Source organism: Spermophilus citellus (assembly GCF_964194105.1).
Source record: "Spermophilus citellus genome assembly, chromosome: 9".
Lineage (NCBI taxonomy): Eukaryota > Metazoa > Chordata > Mammalia > Rodentia > Sciuridae > Spermophilus > Spermophilus citellus.
The window spans coordinates 110096787-110113539 of record NC_138191.1 but is presented as its reverse complement, the minus strand read 5'-3'; the positions used below and the strand labels follow the sequence as shown (position 1 = coordinate 110113539).

General features: G+C 41.8%; 1 protein-coding gene across 17 annotated transcripts in view; it reads left to right on the top strand.

Moving 5' to 3' along the window:
- The window catches only part of MACF1 (microtubule actin crosslinking factor 1), a gene marked incomplete at its 5' end in the record, with an annotated part of 350743 nt that overhangs the window by 254108 nt on the left and 79882 nt on the right, over positions 1-16753 (top strand). For all 17 annotated transcript variants that reach the window (XR_014023452.1, XR_014023453.1, XM_081305387.1 and 14 more), the window contains 2 exons: positions 347-842; positions 1516-2987. Coding sequence is in view for 15 of the 17 variants with exons in the window: in XM_081305387.1 (XP_081161513.1) it covers positions 347-842; positions 1516-2987 (1968 nt within the window). The remainder of the gene's footprint in view (positions 1-346; positions 843-1515; positions 2988-16753) is intronic.

Sequence of the window (16753 nt, the reverse complement as noted above, 5' to 3'; positions counted from 1 at the left end):
ATCCTATCGACTCAAGAAGCTGAGGCAGAAGGACTGCAAATTTGAGTCCAGCCTCAGCAAATTAGTGAGAACTTGTCTCAAAATAAATAAATAGGGAAATTTTTAAAAGGACTAAGAATGTAGCCCAGTGGTAAAGTGCCCCTGGGTTCAATCCCTAGTACACCTTCCCTCAATACAAAACAAAACAGTAATTTTGACTGGCTTAAAAAAATAATAATGATAGCCTGGTCCTTATTTTCTGGCTTATTTTTAAAAGGGGCTATCACAATCCAAAATCAGTTTTTGTTTTGACACTGCTTTTAGATGTTTTCTCTGTCTAAACATCTTGATGTCATTTCTGTTTTAGTTTATGCTGAAAGAATTTGAAACACGAAAGCAACAGCACGAGCAGCTGAATGAGGCAGCTCAGGGCATACTAACAGGCCCTGGAGATGTATCTCCATCTACCAGCCAAGTACAGAAAGAACTCCAAAGCATCAATCAGAAATGGGTCGAGCTGACTGACAAACTCAATTCCCGTTCCAGCCAAATTGACCAAGCTATTGTTAAAAGCACCCAGTACCAAGAACTGCTCCAGGACTTATCAGAAAAAGTGAAGGCAGTTGGACAACGACTGAGTGGCCAGTCAGCCATCAGCACCCAACCTGAGGCTGTAAAGCAACAATTGGAGGAGACCAGTGAGATTCGATCTGACTTGGAACAATTAGACAATGAGATAAAGGAGGCTCAAACACTGTGTGATGAACTCTCTGTGCTCATTGGTGAGCAGTACCTCAAGGATGAACTGAAGAAGCGTTTGGAGACAGTCACCCTGCCACTCCAAGGCTTAGAAGACCTTGCAGGTGAGTTAGGGTGAGGAACATACTCTTGCCATTATTAGTGGCAACAGAAAAAAGGAATGGCTTAGTAGTAGATCCAAGAATCTAGAATGACTTGGAGTAGGTAGCTCTTGGATTCAGAATAGTGTTAACCTGTTCCTTCTTCCAGTGACAGTGAGAACTGCTGTGGTTATTGCACACTGAACTCTGGCATTATCTGGAACTTTACATAGCACAGTCCTAGAGATAAAAACTCTGATTCAAAGTCAGCCAACAGGTAGCCTCTCATGCCCATAGATGTACTAATAGGTGGAGTTACTTGCGCACTTTCACTGATACTCACTTCTTTTCTTTATATTACAGGTACACACATACTTGAGCTCATAACCTATATATGCAAAGTGAAAATGTACTCTGGACTTCTTATGATGACCTTACATAAGACAAATTTTATCATTGATTTATTGCCTCTTTTTCTGGAAATTTTTATGACTTTCAGTTTCCACTAGCTTAGAACTAATCAAGTCACCTTACAAAGTTGATCTTAAATAAGATATAGTGTGTGAAGGAGCCTAGCTGTATGTCTTTTTTATGGTAGATTCCCAATTAACCTTTGTTTCCCTTCCCTTAAGATCAGCAAACATTTTTAATGCCATGTTCAGGCTTGATTGATTTCAATTTTGTTTTCTCATTTCAGCCGATCGCATGAACAGACTCCAGTCAGCTCTTGCCAGCACCCAGCAGTTCCAGCAAATGTTTGATGAGTTGAAGACCTGGTTGGATGACAAACAAAGCCAGCAAGCAAAAAGCTGCCCAATTTCTGCAAAACTGGAGCAGCTACAGTCTCAACTACAAGAGAATGAAGAGTTTCAGAAAAGCCTTAATCAACACAGTGGTTCCTATGAAGTGATTGTGGCCGAGGGGGAATCTCTGCTGCTTTCTGTACCCCCTGGAGAAGAGAAAAGGACTTTACAAAACCAGTTGGTTGAACTCAAAAGCCACTGGGAAGAGCTTAGTAAAAAAACTGCAGACAGACAATCCAGGCTCAAGGACTGTATGCAGAAAGCTCAGAAGTATCAGTGGCATGTGGAAGACCTTGTGCCATGGATAGAAGATTGTAAAGCCAAGATGTCTGAATTGCAGGTCACTCTGGATCCAGTGCAGCTAGAATCCAGTCTCTTGAGAGCAAAGGCTATGCTGAGTGAGGTGGAAAAGCGCCGCTCCCTGCTGGAAATACTGAATAGTGCTGCTGACATTCTGATTAACTTTTCAGAAACCGATGAGGATGGTATCCGGGATGAGAAGGCTGAGATCAACCAGAATATGGATGCCATTACAGAAGAGCTGCAGGCCAAAACTGGGTTGCTTGAAGAAATGACTCAGAGGCTCAAGGAGTTTCAGGAAAGCTTTAAGAATATTGAAAGAAAGGTTGAAGGAGCCAAACACCAACTTGAAATCTTTGATGCCCTGGGCTCTCAAGCCTGTAGCAACAAGAACCTGGAGAAGCTAAGAGCTCAACAGGAAGTGCTGCAGGCACTGGAGCCTCAAGTGGACTATCTGAGGAACTTCACTCAGGGGCTGGTAGAAGATGCCCCAAATGGATCTGATGCATCCCAACTTCTACATCAAGCTGAGGTCACTCAGCAAGAGTTCCTAGAAGTGAAACAGAGAGTGAACAGTGGTTGCATGACAATGGAAAACAAGCTGGAGGGCATTGGCCAGTTTCACTGCCGAGTCAGAGAGATGTTTTCTCAGTTGGCAGACCTGGATGATGAGCTAGATGGCATGGGTGCTATTGGCAGAGACACGGATAGCCTCCAATCCCAAATTGAGGATGTACGGCTATTTCTGAACAAAATCCAGTCCCTCAAGTTTGACATAGAGGCCTCTGAAGCAGAATGCCGACAAATGCTAGAAGAAGAGGGGACTCTGGACTTGTTAGGTCTCAAGAGGGAGCTGGAAGCCCTGAATAAACAGTGTGGCAAACTGACAGAGAGGGGGAAAGCTCGCCAAGAACAGCTGGAGCTAACATTGGGTCGAGTAGAGGACTTCTATAGAAAATTGAAAGTACTTAATGACGCAACCACAGCAGCGGAGGAGGGAGAGGCACTCCAGTGGATAGTGGGGACTGAAGTGGATGTCATCAACCAACAATTAGCAGATTTTAAAGTAAGTCTCACTCTTATTTTTTTTCTTTTTCTATCTAATACGTATATTTCCTTGCTTGTAACTTCAATTCTAGCTGAGACAGTTCTATTGTCTCATTTGCATTACCACCAAAGTACGCTGAAGACATAGAAGTCCAAGAGACTGTTTTGAACATGTTTCTATTGTGGTTTATTTCAATTTTTATAACAAAGTAAGGATATAGAAAGAAATATATAAGTCTTAATTCTTATGCTAAGAATCTCCTCTTAGGAGTTCTTGAGATGCCAAATTAATTGTTTTGGTAACTGCAGTGAAGGTATCTTCTGGTACCTATTTTTCAAATTGAGCTATGAGAAACCATAAGATGGACAAGGGCTCGTTTTCTGAAGTGTTGATTTTACACAGATTTCAGGGGAAATTATTGATGTATTCTGGAATAAGATGTAAAATTCTCATGAATTGAAGTGAATGAGATGTGACACTTCAAAGAAATTTCCCATTTAACAGAAAGCAGCTTAAAAATATAGCTCAGGCTCCTCAAGAGTACACGTTCTTTGCCTGTAGGAGGTTTGAGAAATACTACCTTAATCACAGAAATATTTTAGTTCTTTACCTGAGTCAAAATTTCTAGCCCTGAGATTTAAATTTAAACAACAGGTCAGGCTCAGTAGCACACAAATGTAATCCCACTATTGAGGAGGTTAAAGCAGGGGATCACAGGTTTGGCCAGCCTTGGCAGCTTAGTGAGACCTTGCTAAAAAATAAAAGGGCTGGGGATGTAACTCAGTGTGAAGAGTCCCCCTGGGTTTAATCTCCAGTACCGATAAATCAATAAACAAATAAATAAAGCACAGTGATTAGACAGCTGGTCCCCAAAGTGTCAATCTGCTGGCCAAGGGCCTGCCCGTCTAGACTAATAACTCTTAAGCCCTTTTTTTTTGTACCAGGAATTGAACTCGGGGGCACTCAACCAACTGAGCCACATCCCCAGCCCTGTTTTGTATTTTATTTAGAGACATGGTCTCACTGAGTTGCTTAGCAGCTCACTGTTGCTGAAGCTGGCTTTGAACTCAAAACCTTACTATCTCAGCCTCCTGAGCCACTGGGATTACAGGCAGGCACCACTGCACCGGGCAACTCTTGAGCCTTTTGCCCAAGAGTTTCCTTTGTTATTAATACCTAAAAATGTCTCACTCAGCCACTGTGTCTTTCATGGTACATGGAATAGATTTAGAAAGGATACTCTCAACAGTTTGTGCCAGCAGCTTAACCCCTGAGCCACATCCCCAGCCCTTTTTATTTTGAAACAAGGTCCTGCTAAGTTGCTTAGGGCCTCACTAAGTTGGTGAGGCTGGTTTTGAACTCATGATCCTCCTGGCCCAGCCTCCAAAGTTGCTGGATATACAGCCACTGTGCTTGGCTAGAATTCTTTCCTTTTAGAATATATAAAGAGGGGATGTTGACATCAGGTCTGAGCCACATGTTTCCTGGAAGGGACTTTGTAGACAAAATTGAAGTGCAAAAAGGTGATTGTTTCACAAAGGCCCCACTAGGAGCTTAAGGGACATTCTGTATGAAAGTGGGACACTAGTTGAAGGCCCCCTTATCACATTTGGAGATAGTACAGTTTGAAGCAACAGAAGTCATCCTATTTGATTTCTTGGAGCACCCTGATAAGAAAGAATAAATAGATAAAATTCAAGCCCATAAGGCAATGCTTGTTCCTTTTCAAAACACCCACACCTCTTCTCTGGTAGCAGTGTGGCCTTCCCTCTGTCATCTTGCATGCTTTTCTTTCCTTTTCTGCTGTAAGCTCCTGGAGAGCAGGGACTCTTCTGCAGATATGTGTCTGTTATCCAGTTGACCTGGAACTGGGTTACTGGAATTAATGGTCTAATCAACTAAATAAATTTTTTAGACAACTGAAGCTTATCCCTATAGGTTCAAAAATAGTCTCATTTAACCAGATTCTAATTTATGTAGAAATTATTTTAAATTTTGTTTGACTAATTTTCACAATACTGTATTGTATATAAGTTTTTATTAATGAGTACAAGTTAATGTTAAAAATATTGTGCAGTTCTCCCCTATGAACATATTCTCAAGGCTATTAGGAGGTTTGGGGCTGCTTTGTGTTTCTAAATTGCTGTGCAGTTTGAGAACTATGGTGAAGTGCTTGTTTGGGGCCTCTGCAGTGTTGAACTGGTCATATTGGCTATACGTACAGGTGCATAGTGAGGAGGTAATTTCTGTTTTTTTCTCCCCAGACTTATTCTTAGAAACCAAGAATAAAGTATTTTTTCCCATGATGGCAAGTATTACAGTTGGCTCTGTGCATCTTCAGGTTCAACCAATCACGTATTAAAATATTTCAGATGGGGGGAAATAATAAAAAATAGCAATGCAAAATAATACAGAGTTAAATAATACAAATTTTAAAACAATATTGTATAACAATTTGCATAGCATTTTCTTTGTATTAGGTATTACAGTAATCATCCAGAGATGATTCACAGCTATAGGAAGATGCAATTACTATTCATTTTATATAAGGAACCTGAGCACGCATGGATTTTGGTATCTGGGGGCACAGAGGATCCTGGAACCATAGCCCCAATGATACCAAGTGTATTACTGCTATTGCTTTGCTCTGCCATTACTGGGTCTGCCTGTAGCAGTCTATCCCCTCTTTTCTAATAATTAGTGAGCTAGAAAATGAAGTAAATAAGGCTGTTGAAATTTTATTAACTATGAGGTAGACCTCCTGGTGCTCAGGAGCTCTGTAGCTGCTTAGTTGCTTGTCACAGCCAACTCAGTTCATTGGTTTCTAAGAATAAGCCTCCTACCATGAATACCATGATATGAAGGCTGGGACCAGTCAGCCAGGCATTGGCAGAGTGTGCAGTATAGACTGATGTTGACAACCCTGTTATGACCCATCATTAAGTCAATAGCTAGTTACTATTAAATGATTAGGGGGCTCAGTGGTAGAGCGCTACCTAGCATGTGCAGGGCACTGGGTTCCATCCTCAGCACCACATAAAAATGAATAAATAAAATAAAGGGGTTTAAAAAAATCAGTATCCAAGAGCTGATATGCAAATCAGAAGTTCTGTTTTACCAGTCTACCTTTAGGGAGGTCAAAAGTTTGGTGAAGTTTTTGCCTCCTCCCAGCAAAGGTCTTTGGTCTGGAGGGGAGGGGCATATTCCTGGCTGATCTGCTGAACTCATGGGAAATGAAAACAATGAGAAGGGAAAACTGTGTCAGTTCCACAGCCCCCTAGAGGCTATAAAAAAGGAAGGTCTTGGACCCATTCTGAGGACTGAGTCATTTTCATGTTCCTGGGTTAACGTGCTGTAATCCAGCAGTAGACCAGACTCATGACTCTTCTTTTGGATTCAAGAACCATCCCCCCAAAAAATGACAATAAATATTTAAAAACAACATTAAGTTTTCAGCTCTTCTCCTCCTCCTCCTCCTCAATGGGATCATACTCTCAACACAAGAATCTGCATAAGGGAAGAGGATATGGATATGTGAGACAGAAATACAGGCTCTGCTTTGACCTGGCTAACTCCACTGGGAATGGTCAAAACAGAAGGACTAGTCAGATCTGTGGAGAACTTCCAGGCTTGCTTGGAGCTGTGCAATAGACCTGATAAATCCATGCAGCTGCATTTAAGTCTATGGGAAAAAAATTTTTCCTCCTTAAGTGAACACAGAAAAACTAAAAGTCATTCTTTGGAAAAGGCTTTCCCTTGGTTCCTCTGAATAATTTATAGAATCTGGTCAAGCAATAGAACCTCTCAGATGGGAATGAGAAAGAGTTCTTTCCACTCTAAGAAGGCAAAGACCTCAATCTTCCTGAGTTAGGGCCTTTACTGGGTTCAGCTCTCAGTTGAACGTAGAAAGGAAAAAGCCTTTCCAGAAATCATAAGGAGAGTAAGTAGCATGTATTCAGAAAATTGGAAGAAAAAACTAAATAATCTCTTTAGGAAATTCCATTTCCTAAATGAGTCTCTGATTATTGAGGAAATCAAATTGTATGTGCCTAACAGGAGACTAACAAGAAAGGAGGGACCCTTACATCACTGAAGCTTGAGCAAAAGAATTCCCCCAGTATGACATTAGTGGGAAGGGTAGAAAGAAATCTATTAGTTCTTATAATAGCTAGAGGCTTTCCTCATTCTGAAATTCCCTGGGTAGATTTTACTTGTTAAGAATTGAGATTGGGCAGAGGTTGTAGCTCAGTGATAGAGTGCTTGCCTTGCATGTGTGAGGCACTGGGTTCAATTCTTGGCACCACATAAAAATAAAGATATTGTGTCCATCAACAACTAAAAAATTAAAAAAAAAAAAAAGAATTGAGATTATTCTGAGTCTTAACTCTTTCCTTCCCTTGCACCTCTGCTTCTCCACGGGAACCATGTTGACTTCTTAGTCAGAAAGGATGTAGGTGGTACTTTTAGCATCATATTGTCAAGCAGCATCAAGAAGCCTGGCATGTGGTGGCACTTTCCTGTAATCCCAGCTGCTGGGGATGCTAAGGCAGGAGAATGACAAGTTCCAGGCCAACTTGGGGAATTTAGTGAGATCCTGTTTCAAAATAAAATTTTTTATAAAGGGCCTAGAATGTAGCTCAGTGGTACAGCAACCCTGGGTTCATTTAAAAGAAAGAAGGGCAGGGGAGGTGGAGGAGGGGAGTCACAAGAAAGAAAAGAAAAAAGAGAGAAACATGGATGAATTGGGCTGCTGGGATATAGGTGTGGTAGTAGGCTTCCCTTGGACTGTTCCACTCCTAATTCAGGCCAGCAGAGCTCAAGGTCAGGGACTCAATACACTGCAGCTTTTATCTGGAGGAGCTAGATATCCTAGTCTGAGACCAGAACAAGAAAAGTCCCTAAGCTGGGTATGTTGGCAGATATCTTTAATCCTAGCTACTTGGGAGGCTAAGGCAGTAGGATCTCAAGTCAAGGCTTGCCTCTGTGAAATTTAGTGAATCTTGTCTCAAAAAGGGCTAGAGATGTAGCTCAGAGCATGAGGTGCTGAGTTCAATGTCCAGTACACTGAAAAATAAGATTAATTAAATAAATTATTTTTAAAGTCTTTTAAGTCTCTTGATTTAGCTGGGCATGGTGGCACACACCTGTAATCCCAGCAACTGGGGAGGCTGAGGCATGAGGATTATAAATTCAAAGCCAGCCTCAGCAATTTAGCAAGGCCCTAAGCAACTTAGTGAAACTCTGTTTCAAAAAAAATAAATGAAGGAAGGAAGGAAGAAAGGGCTGGGGTTGTAGCTCAGTGGTAAAGTGCTTGCCTAGCATGTATGAGGCCCTGGGTTCAATTCTCAGCACCACATATAAATAAATAAAATAAAGGTCCATGGATGACTTTAAAAATATATGTGTGTGTGTGTGTGTGTGTGTGTGTGTAGATATATATATATATATATATATATATATATATATATATATATGAAAAGAAAAATAAAAAAATTTAAAAGGTTGGGGAAATTAAAAGGGTTCAGTGGTTAAGCAACCCTGGGTTTAATTCCTGGTACAAAAAAATAAATTTTTTTTTCATTTAATTTTTTTGCCTCAGGGTTAGCAAACTTAAGTGCTCCTGTAAGCACATTTGAAAAACCCTTGGAAGACAGGGCCCAGCATGCAGTAGAAAGACTGCCAATTTACTTGCCCCTTCCTTTCAAATGATTACAAAGGCAGTATCAGCCCATCTATGGTTTTGCCAATTAGTATACCTGCCTTGGAGCAAGTCACTAAAAGATAAAGCAAATGAGGTCAGCATTATCTACCTGCCCCAGGAGAGAAAGAAACTCAAACTTAGTATGGCTTATCACTTGCAGGCTTAGGTATCCCTGGATTTATAGCAGCCAAGATAAGTAGGTACCCTTTGCCCTGTTCCCCTGCCTTGTGCTGACCCTTTGGCCTGTCCCTTCCTTCTTCCCTCCCTTCCTCCCATCTTTCCCTCTTCCTTCCTTCCTTCCTTCCTTCCTTCCTTCCTTCCTTCCTTCCTTCTTCCTTCCTTTCTTTCTTTCTCTTCCTTAAATAAGGCTACTTCAATAGAAACTAAGATCCAAGGAAGTAAAGAAAATAGCCTACAACAGGCTTTCTCAACTTCAGCATTATGAGATTTTGGACTGGGTGTTTTTTTTTTGTTGTTGTTGTTTGTTTGTTTGTTTTAGAGGACTCTTTTGTGCATGGATATTTAATAATATCTCTGACCTGTAACTACTAGAAATAGTAACTTCCCAGTTGTGACAACCAAAAAATGTCTTCAGACATTGTCAAATGTCCCCTGGAAGGCAGAATCGCCCTTCTGAGAACCACTGCCCTGGAAGAAAATTGCCACTTATGTATGGAACATATAGGATTCAGTTAGAATGGGTACTACTTGATTAAATTAAATATTTATATAGCAAGCAGTCTTCCCATAATCTGATTGTGACTCTGTAGTAAGAACTGCCTCTAAGTCAACCTTCCTTTAGCCACTGGATTCTTTATTTTTACTGGTGCTAATCTGTGTCTGGCTCAAAAAGCTCTAGTCACTTTCCCTGGCATGTGAAATTTGTGTACAGTTGTTGATGGAGGTGTTTGGCTGATGATACGTTTCTAAAGAGAAGAGGAACTTCCTTTGTGGAAATATTTCAAGGAGCTCCCTTGTTCTGTGCCTTTAAGGGGAGGCGATAGTATGTCAGTTGTTCTCTGCAGCCAACCCAGTTTGGCCACTGATATTTATAACCCTTATGTGAACCCCCCCTCAAAGAATTCCAATGCTCTGTAATAATCTTCTCCACCCCCATCATACCAACTGCCTGGGGAGAAAGCAAAGGAGCCTTTGAGGCCTTTAAGTTTTTCCTTCATATTGAGCCTTTTCCAGCTCCCTTTTAAAGTATTGCCACTTGGTATTTTAAATGTAAGCATCACAAGGAAAATCCCAAACTTGCAGCCATTACATCATCTTAAAGAAGTCCACGCCTCAGTGAAGGTAGTGAAATCAAATGGAAAGTTGTCAAGAAAGCATGGATAGATTTCACAAAAATCTGTCTGGAAATCAAATCAATATATCCTCAACCAAAGAAAATATGCAGTTTAACTTGAGTTTACCGAAATCCTTCACATACAGTATCAGCACCTAGCATTCACAACTGAGATTCATCATATGATTTTGTACAGGAAGGAAGAAAAGTCTGTTTTCAGAAAAATATTACAGTGTACAAGTCCAATCTCAGCAACATAGCAAGACCCTGTCATAAGGATCTTGGGCACTTTCAAGCTGACTGGATTGTGTATGAGCTATAAGTCATGAGCCTTTGGGAAGTGTTATGAGTTACTCTGAAGGCCCTTGATTGTTACTCTTGGCTACTTTACCAGGAAATAGGTGAATCTCACTGGTAGTTGAGTCAGGACATTGCACCAAAGCATCACTGCCCCAAATGGCTGTGTCTTGTCTCCTAAGACCTGCCCAAGTCTCAGCTGTCCTAGTTTCAAAATGTAGCTATAAAGAGAATGTTTTCCTCCCCACCTTCTTTAAGATTTTGCCACAGTGGTGCACACCTGTAATCCCAGTGATTTGGGAGGCTGAGACAGGAGGATCATAAGTTCAAAACCAGTCTCAGCAGTTTAAGGAGGCCCTAAGCAACTTCACAAGACCTTATCTCAAAATAAAAAATAAAAGGGCTGGGAATGTGGCTCAATGGTTGAGTGACTCTGGGTTCAATCCCTGGTACCAAAAAATAAAAAACAAAACTGCCACAACCAGGTGCTTTTCAAATCTGAGTCTCTGGTATTGGCTGTGTAAGATTAATGGGACACTCTTAATCCCAGGCCCTCACAAACCAGAATTCCTATTCCAAAGGGGGATCTCTCAGAACTTTGGGCTACCCAGAGATGAGAAAATTGCTACATGATGATGTTGCATTGATCCCTTTGTGGGGATTAGAAGGAAGGGATTCCATGTTCCTTTTAATCTGTTTTATTGAGCACTTACTGTGCTAGTCCTTGGATGGTTGCTGGGTTGCAGACAGTCTCTGGTTAACGATGTGAAATATACACAAAGAATCACAGAGGTAGTGGTTATTTAAGTGCTGCAAGAGAGACCTGAGTCTAAATGACCTCTAGTAATCCTGTTGTAAATCAGACATTTTAAATGGGAGATTTGAAAAGGTAAAAGTAACTTCTTCAAGCCATTTAGCAAGTCAATGTTTAAGTTGGGATTGAAAAGTCTATTAGGTACCAAAATTCATGCTATCCCAGTGGTTCTAATCCAGGACAGTTTTCCCCTTGAGGGACATTCTACCACATTTAGTTCAGAGACATTATTTATTGTCACAAATGTAGAAGCTGCTTCTGGCATTTAGTGGGTGCTGCATACTGCACAGTGGGTACTACAACATACAGATAGCCCCTTAACAGTAAAAGACTTATTCAACCCACTTCTAGAAAGATAGGAAATTAGATTTTTGCCTTTTTTCCAGTACAAGAGTTCCAGAATGCTGCCTGGGGAAGCTTCTGTGGTTTTCCTCCCCCTTTCCAAAAATCAATTAAGAAATAGTGTTGCTTCCAAGAGTGACTTATACAGATTTGTTGGCTAAAATCGGATCTTGGTGAACTAATTTGAGTCAGTGGCTAAAGAATTCCCTCCATGCTTGACCAGTCCCCACCCCACTCTGCCACAAGGATCCTGCTGTGGAAATCAGTCAGCTGTGTATCTCAAGCAACTTCCTGTAGGGTGTGTTGTGGAATGGCATCAGCCCCTGCACCAGCTGGGAGTGCTGATCTCAGTGTGATTTTTATCAGACTGTCTCTTTTGAGCTTTGCTGTTTGGAACAAAGGACCCTCTGTTAGGAAAGCAGAGCGCTGGTATGATTGGACAGCCAACATATATGCACATGGTTCCCACAGGGGGAAAAAAAGAGAGAGACAAATTATTCTGTACCTTCTATAACTTGGGTCATCACCAAGGTGAATTTCCTGAGCTTTTGTATGTATTCATCCTTCTTTCTGTGAGTACTTATCCTTCCCCCAAATTAATGCAGGAGCCACCTGATCTGAAGAATTAAGCTCTGATTCCAATTCTATCTACTCTGTAGGAGTTGGTGTTTCCTTGTGTCTCCTGAAGGAATTATCTTAGCCCAGTTTCCTCACCTCTCCATCTTTCCTTCAGAGTTTCATTTCTTCTCTACAACTAGTTGGCATATGTTAAGAGCACACTCTCATTTCAAATATTAGCCCAAACACAGCAAAAACAAAGCGAAAGAAATTTGCTACCTCATATGCATTTGAAGTAAGCCAGACTCTGAAAGATTCTAAATGCTAAATTATACCTTTAGGGGTTTTGTGAGAATTAAATGAAGTTATATAGATAAAAGCATTAGTTATTAGGTGTTCATTAAATGAAAATGTCCTTTTTGAAACAAGCTTATTCAAATATACAAATGAGTTTTGTGAAATTTCTGTTCCCCCCAGTGCCAGGGATTGAACCTAGGGCCTTATACATGCTAGGCAAGAGCTCTGTCATTAAACCATAGCCCCAGCCCTTTTATTTCAAGACATGTTCTGACCATATTGTCCACAGTGGACTCAAACTTGTGATCTTATACCTTAGCCTCCCCAGGAATTGGGATTACAGGTCAGGTGTGTGCTACCACACCTAGCTGTGAAATCTTTTTAATAAGAACCCTCGTCCCCTTTTGTGCCTAGGGACAATCATTCTTCAGAAGATTTGATCAAAAGCACAGCACTAGATTAGATTAGCACTTTTTCTTAGAAAATTGGAAATTATGAAGATAAAGTAAAATTTGTTTATGGCAGCAGTAAAACAAGTGGATGGTCAGACAGCTTTTCTGAGTCATATTTGTAGGAACATGTCGCGTCCCCCTTGCCCGCAAGGAAGACGCAACACCGGGAATCTTCTTCCAGTCGTTTATTCAGGTTCTCGAGATCTCTTACACTCTACTCTCTTCTTCATCTTCCTTCTCTTCATCTTCTTTTCTCTCTCTCTTCCTCCCCGAATGCTCCTACCAGCCTTAATAAAGCATCTCAAGCCCCAATGCGAAGCTGCCACGTGGAGCTTTCTCATAGGGTGTTAGAAAACCACGCACCAACTCTCCCAATTAAGGAGTTGTTTGTCACAAACCACAGTCGAGCCAGCGCCATCTTGTAATGGCGACCGCAGCCCGCAGAAACGGCTCACTACAGTTCCCCCTTTTGTTTTCTAAAAACAATACAGGCGAGAGTAGAGGTCCTATCCCACTGTGCAGAAGTGGCTGCATAGTATGGCTCAGCCCCAAGGAGGGCCCTTCCCCAGATCTGAGACCATATCAGCCGACGCTTTTCTCGTGGGACGGGGCGTGGACGCGTCTAACCCGCATGCAATAGGACATGCTCTCCTTGAGGTCCACTTCAAGGATCACTCAAGTGCAGTGCCTTGCCTCGCATCCTGTATCGTGATGGACGAAGGGGGATAGCTGAGGCTGAACTGTGGCTGTATAGAAATATAACGACAAACAAGTTGGTAACACCCTAAAAGAAAGGCACGGGTAATCTGTGCAAGCCAGACTTGAGGTGAAATGCCATTACTCATACTAAGCCTTCAACCAGGAACCTTATCAGACCCAAACAGGTCAGGACGTTCCCACATGACCGTTATTGGCTGAATATGAAAACAGACACCACAAATCTTTCAAGGCCTTGTGAGCTCCTTCAAGGTCTTGTGAGCTGGCCTCTTTGACATGCACAAAAATCAGGGCTGGATCCAAGCCCTGGGGGCCGGGGGGAATCCGTGCCAGCAGTTCCCCCCCTTTTGTTTGTTGCACGTCAAAGGGAATCAAGTAGCCCCTGTCTTAGGTCGTTCACTGCCCCTACACTGCTTACCCGTCTTTGGGGAGGCCCCATTCCCCTGTCTTAGGTTGCAGTGCAAGCGTGAAAGTTGCCCGTCTCTGGGTACTACAAGATCAGCTTGTTGTTGCCAAGGCGTTCAGTGGTATCTATTCAGCCAGTCATTATTGGGTCTTTAATTGGTTCCGGTTCAACAAGGCATAGAGTAAAAATAAAGAAGAAAAAGGGGGCAAAAGGAGGAAGGCATGAAGCAGGGATCATTGTAGAAAAATCATCTTCGAATTGGTCGGAGACAAACTTCAGCAAGATCATCCTTGGTCTGCAGGCGTTGATAATGGATCTGTATTGGCTTAGAAGTCAGAATGTTAATTTGGTCTTCAATAAATTGTGTCATTCTCTTACCTAGGCAGGGGCCTACAGCAGCTATAAGGAGGAGACCGAAAAGCGGTCCCATTACAGTGGATATCAAAGGAGTTAACCATGGGGTATTTTTAAACCACTGTTCAAACCATCCTTGTTGTGCTTCAAACTCCTTTTGTCTTTTAGCCAATCTTTCCGTGACCTTTTCCATAGTTTCACGGATTACCCCAGTATGATCTACATAAAAACAACACTGTTCCTTTAAGGCTACACATAGTCCTCCTTCCCTTAGGAATAATAAATCTAGTCCCCTCTTATTTTGTAACACAACTTCTGAGAGGGAGGTGAGGGACTTTTCCAAAGCAGTAATTGACTTGGCCATGGCTGTTAAATCTTATAGCTGGGTAGAGAATAACATTTAAGATCTATAGTGGTATTAGAGGATAATTTAGACAGTATTGCTACCCCTTCATAATAGGGCGGCCTGGAGGTCAAGCATAGCCAGCAATCTTGGGTCCTGTTAGGACTAGTGGCATTGAGAGCGAAAAAGGCTCCTTGGATCAAATCAAAAAGACGATCTCCAGTTCCAGGGTGTATGGGCCCAGGGGCACAATCAAAGGTTTGATAGCCCACAGTTATTGTTTGACCGCTGGGGGAAGATATTACTGCTGGGGCTATAGGCTGTTTGGGTCCAGATGGGGCCTTTTGATCTCCGAGCACCTGATTGGGTCCTATTAAACTTCCAGTAGGCTGTTCTGTGGTCAATTTAAGCCGAAAAAGCAGGCCAGGATTGTACTGTCCGGGGGTGTAAATACGCAGCCCCCAGAGATATCCTTAAGTCCAATCTGGCTGCTGTTTTCCATTGGAAGTAAACTGAATAGTAATATCTGATTCTCCCTCTATTGTTTGCCAGAAGTGGGTAACATCAGTTTGCCAGACATCATTGGTGTGTAAGCCTCTAGGATTAACACTTAGACTAGGGGAATGAATGAATGGAGCACACACTGGGCATAAGAAAACAATTTGTAGAGTCTGATCACGTGAGCACCCCGCACAGAAGCGTAAGGATTGTGCATTTAGATGGAATTTAGCATGGAGCTAAGGAGTTGATCCGTTTGTAATTGTTCCATGATAGTAAATTGTCTGCCAATATAAGGGGTTGCCTCAATAACTGAGGCTAAATTAGCAACATAGAGACTATCAGTATACACATCAAGTGGAATGGAATTGTATAGTTTAAGGGCCATAATTAGAGCCTCAACTTCTGATATTTGGGCAGACAGTCTAGGAACAGGGTGTCGAATTACTTGAGATCCATCAAAAACAACAGCAAACCCCCCTCTTGCTCCGTCTGTATAAACAGTCTGAGCTCCCGGGATAGATTCCCCTTTAATAATTTTAGGAGAAATAATAGGACATTTTTTGAGGTCTTCTAGAAGTTTATGTCGGGGAGAGTGATTATCAATTTGACCTTTGAAATTACAAGGGAAGAGACACCAAAGATCATGTTCTTGTTGGAAATTTAAAATCATATCCTGGGTATAAGGTTGAATGAGAATGTCAAAAGTCTTTCCAAACAGTGCATCACCCAAATATTTGGCCTTCCAGATCAGATTCATCACCAGTTCATAAAAGGGAGTTATTACCCGAGAGTTAGAAGCAGGTAAATGGACCCAATAGATGGGACCTATTTGTCAAAACACTGTAGTAGGAGTTAATTTTGATGGCAGGATTATAAATGATAGGGGTATAGAATAGTTTATCTGGGTAACCTGCATATCTTGTAGGGCCTTCTCTATCAGTCTTAATGATTGTAGAGCCTCAGGTGTGGGATTCTCTTGTAGGGCCTTCTCTATCAGTCTTAATGATTGTAGAGCCTCAGGTGTGGGATTCCTGACTGAGCTGGGGGAAGGGTCTCCTTGGAGGAGATCATACAGAGGCTTAAATTCCTGGAAAGAGAGGAGTTGGCACTGTTGTCAAAGTTATAAACATACCTCTTAAGAGAGGGGGAAAGGGAGAAACCTTTAGCAACTTGACGTTTCTCCCAAGAATGATCCTGACAAGGCGTAAATGTTGGGGGGAAACCAAGATTAGGGGTACAGTAAGGAGAGGCCTTAAAATGAGTGGCATTATAAAGACTATTAGAAGAAGGAGGCACTGGGATTAGTACTTCGGAGATAATAGCCAAGGTAGTTATGTTTAAAGTAGAGCTATTTACGGGGGTTCCTGAGCCTGATTGTTCCCCTGAGGCTACTTAGCTCAATACAGCACTGAGAATGCTTCCCTGAGACCTGACTGGACCGCAATGGGTCCTTCCAGTTAATCAAATTCTTGGTCTTAAGGCTAATACAATGAGCGTTCCCAAAGCCAAAACAAGAAACTCCTGTGAGATTAACTTGAGATTGATTAAAAATGCTTTCCACCTGAGTTAGTGTGAAGGCGGCATCCACTCCATAAGTGCGCACAGACTCCGCCAAGGTCTTCAATTTATCATCTTATGAGTTTAACATAGAAACCTGTGGAATCAAATTTTGTCTGAAAAAGATATCTTCCGTTAGCATTTACAGGTA